General features: G+C 37.7%; 1 protein-coding gene across 1 annotated transcript in view; it reads right to left on the reverse strand.

Annotated features, from left to right (window-relative positions):
- The window catches only part of rad54l (RAD54 like), a 19548-nt gene that overhangs the window by 13044 nt on the left and 504 nt on the right, over positions 1-6000 (reverse strand). Inside the window, exons 2-9 of the mRNA XM_079628589.1 lie at positions 5917-5997; positions 5570-5674; positions 5023-5083; positions 4783-4918; positions 4628-4697; positions 2011-2299; positions 1423-1547; positions 528-678 (exon numbers count right to left, since the gene is read on the reverse strand). Coding sequence (XP_079484715.1) covers positions 528-678; positions 1423-1547; positions 2011-2299; positions 4628-4697; positions 4783-4918; positions 5023-5083; positions 5570-5674; positions 5917-5997 — 1018 coding nt within the window. The remainder of the gene's footprint in view (positions 1-527; positions 679-1422; positions 1548-2010; positions 2300-4627; positions 4698-4782; positions 4919-5022; positions 5084-5569; positions 5675-5916; positions 5998-6000) is intronic.

Below are 6000 nucleotides of genomic sequence, written 5' to 3' on the forward strand. Positions count from 1 at the left end.
AAAAATCTAACACCCAGCAATGTGCAATTTCTTTGCATCTCCTTTCGAATACAACATTCAAATTACTAGACAAAAAATTATATCTTGAGAAAAGTGGATTTTGAGGGGTATAGCTCCATAGACCTCCATTCATTCTGCACTCGTCCTGTGAGCGCCCTCATGTGGAATCAGAGTGGAACTGCAACCAGTCAGAAGCCGGAAGTGTAGCGAGAGTGAACCTTCTCCCCTTATTAGACATTCTCTGGCGGAAGCCATATAAATAGTTTTTAAATCAATATTTTGTGACAAATTATTTATTTATTTGGTAGGTAGCCATGTAATAAGCGGGATAATGTATAGCGAGGCGGTTGTTATAGCGAATACAACCCCTTCAGGCTGATTTAAGACCTGATTTCAATACTGACCAAAATAATCGTGATTATGATTTTTTCCATAATCGAGCAGCCCTAAAGCACACACAATAAATATTGATTGAGTAAAGTTCTCCACAGGATCATGTAAAACTGGAGTGATCAAAAGTCTCTTACCAAGGATACCAGAGTTTACGAAGTGCACCAAACTGAAATATTCCAGTAAGTCGTTCTGAATGGGAGTTCCAGATATCAGCACTCTCCTCTGAGCGTTCATAGAGTTCAGCGCCTGGTACGTCTGATTGTCTGAGTTTTTCAGCCTGTGACCCTAAACAAACAACACGGGTACAGTCATACGGGACATACGGAATGGAAACCGCATGATTACACTACGTTTAAAAAGTTTGGGGTCAATACGATTTTTTCAACAAAAAAACAAAACAAAAAAAAGTTTCTATAGTTTATCAGCAGGAAAAAATTCTTCCGAAAGTAATTCCAATGACATTGTTTCTCTGTGCCATATTGTTATAGTTGTGGTGTGAACTCTGCTATTCTTTTACAATGATCTTTAGAACTATATCTTTAGATTTATCACCCTTGGTGTGAAGAGGCTTTTATTCTCATCAAAGCCGCATTTATCTGAACAAAAATACAGTAAAAACTGTCATATTATTATAAAATAAAATAAATGCTGTCTACGTTAATATATTAATCATTCTAATAATAGTCTGACTTGGTTCTCAAGAAACATTATTAATGTTGAAAAGAGTTTATTTATGTGTAAACAATGTATTAATTGTAACAATTAATTTTTAAGTATTTTTCTACAGCATTTATTTGAAATAGAACCTTTTGTAAATCTATTTACTTTCAGTTTTTATCAAATTAAAGCATCTTTGCTGAATCAAAGTATTTTTTTAAACGGTATTCACTTGAAAAATTTTAAAAATATATACATTTCTCTTTCCTTTTAAGGTCTGGAAATAATTTTAAAATTCCCAAATATTTTTAGGCTTTCTACGAATCGGTTTATTATTATGTACTTTTTAAAAAATTATTATTGTACACTTACCTCGTCACAGATAACCAGTCCAACTTTGCCTTTGTGCAGGACTTCAGTGTGGAGCCGGAATGTTTCATAGGATATTATTAAAATTGGAGTTGGCACTCGTATGCCATGCTGGGAGATGAAGTTCTCTGAAACAACACATGCGATGACATGAACATGTAGTGAAGCTGAATAACAGTCATTCAAAACAGAAGATGAAGTATAGTGACCAGCCAATGTGGGCGTTTTAATAGACAAATTACTAAAATTAAACATTTTAAACACACAGACACACTTTATAACAAGAAACAAGCCAAAAAATTTATATTCTAATCAGTATTTTTGTCTCGTTTTCCAGTAAAAATAAATAAAACATGATAAATGTGCATAGTAAATTTAATTTAATGGCAAACAATTTTTTCTTGTTTTAGGTGCAAATTTAACACTATTTAGCTTATGCATAAAATAATAAAACAATGGAGTAAGAGAAACAATGAATTCAAGATATATTCTCAGAAAAGTCTTCTTGATCAGTTTTGCATCTTAAGTGAAATTGTCTTGTCTTAACGCCTATAAATAACGGTTGCAACAAAAGAATGAGAAGAAGAATACCAAGTTTGCGATCTATCTCCTCTTTGGAGCCGCCATCGATAGCGACAGGCTGCACGCGTCCTCCCAGCCATTTGCCCACTTCATTGTACCAGTTTCGCACGAGGCTTGAAGGGGACACTACGATGACCTTGTCGATCTCAGGTTTGAAATCAGGACTCTGTTTGAGTAAAGTCCACATGAGAGTGATGCACTGCAGAGTCTTTCCCAGCCCCATCTCGTCCGCCATAATACAGCCGTACGAGTTTTCAATCCGCCTTCCTGTCACACAGTCCCACAGGAACTTCACACCCTACGGAAGAAAATTATAGGGATTATCTAAAAGGTCAGTCCCAAAAATATGGGATACAGATTTATAGAAGAGAAAGGGTTATAATTAGAGCTTGACATTAACTATTTTGCTCACCAGCCTCTGTGGCTAGTGGTTTCCAAAAGTTACTAGCCACTCAGCATTTTCACTTGCCACAATTTTGACCAATGGTAAGTCGCACTTTTTTTCATAGTTTGGCTGGTCGACTTTTGGCGACTTATAGTCAGGTGCGACTTATATATCAAAATTAATTCAAACTGACTGAGATGAACCAAGAGAAAACATTACCGTCTACAGCCGCGAGAGGGCGCTCTAGTTAGCGGAGTTGTTCAGAAGCGACACAGAGGAAGAACTCAATGTATTCAGTGTTGTGTGATCGGGAGCTTGGTGAACTTGCTTACCGGTAACTTGTTGGACTCGCTGGCTAATGTTAATTTAGCCTATTCAGTCTCCCAGGTATATGTTCTTTATGCTATTGCGTAGCTGAATAACTGTTAATGTGTTACGTTAACATGCCGGACACCTTCAGCCTGTTGTTCTGTGTGCTGTTGTGGAGCTGAATAACTTTCAAGATTTAAATGTCTGTTCTTGGTCTTGTATTTTGTGAAATAAATTTGTAAATAAATGCGATTACATTCAATGATTGTATAAAAGTATTGAGTTCTTTAAAAAAAAAAATATTATTGACTCCAAACTTTTGAACGGTAGTCTATATATAGAATTTAAGAGCCCCAAGTATTTAGCTGGGCTGATTTGTATATTCATTGAACATTCAATACATTCTTATAGTCCAGTGCGACTTATATATGTTTTTTTCCTCTTTATGACGCATTTTTTGACTGATGCGACTTATGTGGTCGAAATAGGTACTGCAGTCGAATTCAAAATATCGGAGATCGTTCTCCCGCCACCTGTTCCTCAGTCTCGACACTCACACGGCTCGCCAGTTTGAGCACACGCATCAGGAACGAGCGCAATGAACAATGAAAATCGGTAAATTGGCAACGTGCAGTATCACAGACAAAACAATAACAAACATACCAGTCTGGAAACGCACATTTCAAAGTAAAAATAACTGGCTGTAAAAGAGTTTTTTTTCAGAGAAACAAGAATGTGAACTTAGCATGTTTCCTAAATACATGCAAACATATTATGGTATTTATATGCGTTAGTAGAGTGAAAAGGTTACATACAGCACCTTTAATGTCAAGCCCTGGTTATAATGATAGTGAAAATATCTGACTGATATTTAAGACCTTTTGAGGTTATTCTATAACAATCCACTAACTGAACTAGGGCTGCAACAACGAATCGATAAAAATCGATTATCAAAATAGTTGGCAACGAATTTCATTATCGATTCGTTGTGTCACGCGACGCGGAGATGTTGTAAAAAAAAAATTAACATTTTTTTTTAGTTGAGTGCAGAGCTATGAGGCACCGGACTGGACAAAAGAGAAGCGCACTTCGCGAGCGACACTGCGCTTGAGACACGTGTGTTTGCGTGCGAGTGTGTCTGCACGCGCAAGAGAGACCGAGTGCATCTGAGAGCACGCGATATAGAGTGTTTGCGCGCGAGTGTGTCTGCGCGCGAGAGATACCGAGTGCATCTGAGAGCGCGCGATAGAGACCGAGTCTATTTGCGCGCAAGAGAAACCGAGTGTGTCCGAGCAGCACTGAATTTTAGAAAAAGTCTAAATGACTCAGAGAAACTTCACTATATGCTCGGAAAGGATGAGCTGCAAAATACACACCATACAAGGTGGTCAATCCATTGTATTTTTTTGTGAGTGTGTGCGAGAATTTGTGCGTCTGTGAGTGTGTGTTCCTCTGTGAGTGTGTGTGCGTCTGTGAGTGTAGTGTGGAGAATAAGTTCTGACGTTAAACAAATCCTGTTAAGTTTTCTGATTTGTATTTTTCTTTATTTTTTCAAAATTATTTATTGTTCTGACAGCTCAGGTCCCTTAAACAAAAATATACATATTTTTGTGCACTTTATTTAAAAAAGAAAGTCCTATATATTTGGCAGATGTAAAGCACATGTGTATGTTTTTTGTGTTAGTCAATTAAAAAAAACTTTATTACTTTAACAGCTCAGGGATGTTCAAGGAGAAACCTGTTTGTGCACTTTCTGAAGATTTTTTTGCACTGTGAATTTGCACTGTCAGTTCTGTTTTTGAATAAAGGGTTGGAAATGAATGCTTTTTTATTTTTATCCGATTAATCGGAAAAATAATCTACAGATTAATCGATTATTAAAATAATCGTTAGTTGCAGCCTTAAACTGAACCCCTATATAGCAAATCATACCTCTCGCTGATGGGGCCGAAGCACTTTAGTGAGCACTGGATCTACAACCACATGCACTGGTAACTTCTCCCTGCAAAACAATCAATCACAAAGTCAATCATGTCATTGGTGAGGAGCTGCCAAATAAGATCTGATAATCAACAGATATGACTGACTTGTCTGCTTTGATGAGCTCATGAGCGCTGATGGCAGGCGGCTCGTACAGAACCAGAGCGCCGTCTTCAAACGGGTCGTGTAGGGCCTTCCTCACACCGGCCCGCTTCAGTCCCAGAGCCCGCAGACCCAACGGGCCTGATCGGAGCAACACACGACCCTCAGAACCGCTACAACTCGCTTATCATCACACTAGTTACTTATTAAGAATATACATAAACAAGCTATGAGTAGAGACTTACCTGTATAATTTTGAATGGGAACTTTAAACGGCTTTGATAAGATCTTGCGGATGAAGTCTTCCTGTAAATTTTTTTTTAAATAATCAGTTAATTATAGCTCATTATCCCCCGGTGTCATATAGACGAGGCTTATTCTAGTCATAGACTAAAGCATGTTTGAGCAGTTTAATCTTAAAATATGTCAGTGCTTTTGTTTTGTCTCAAGATGCACAGCATCTGTATTGCATAATGTGATATAAATAAAGGTGGTTTTAGGGTCTAATGTAACTTTCTGTCAAATCCATCCCAAAAAATATAATGCATCATCCCAAAAATCTGTTAGGATGACATGACTGAAATCTTGATGCGAGGACTAAAAAAGTCATTCCAGCTTAAAATGTAAAATATTTTTTTTATTAATTTGAAAATGACTCACACACTTCCACCCAAAGGATTTTTTTTTTTACTGTTTTGTAAAGGTGTTTTTTGTTAGATTTCCAATGTGTTCCAAACGAGTCTAAGTGAATGTGCCTCTCTGTTGTATTTAATTCTAACTTTAAAAACTCACATGCTCATTGCCATCTGCGCAGACGGGTGTGTTGGTGAGCGGCGTCAGGGGTTTTCTGAAGGGAGAGATTAAGTTTTCTCGACAGTTTCTCTTACTCTGTGAAGCCTGTGGGAGTGACAGCAGACACATCAATTCAAGATGTGTTCAATTGGCATGACAATTGTTACAATGTAGTATTGCCAAAACATTTCTAATGTTTACATTGAATCTAGAGCGCACACACACACACACACACACACACACACACACACACACACACACACACACACACACACACAATTTATAATTCAGTGTGTGTGTCAATCACATCCTCATTCAATCAAGAGCTTTAATGGTGTCCCACTCACGACTTCAGGCTCCCAGTCCTCATCATCTGAATCCGGCCCTTGTTTCCTTTTGGCCATCTGACTGGGTGCTAGACTTCTCCTCTG

The sequence above is a fragment of the Phoxinus phoxinus genome, assembly GCF_949152265.1.
Source record: "Phoxinus phoxinus genome assembly, chromosome: 11".
Classification (NCBI taxonomy): Eukaryota; Metazoa; Chordata; class Actinopteri; order Cypriniformes; family Leuciscidae; genus Phoxinus; species Phoxinus phoxinus.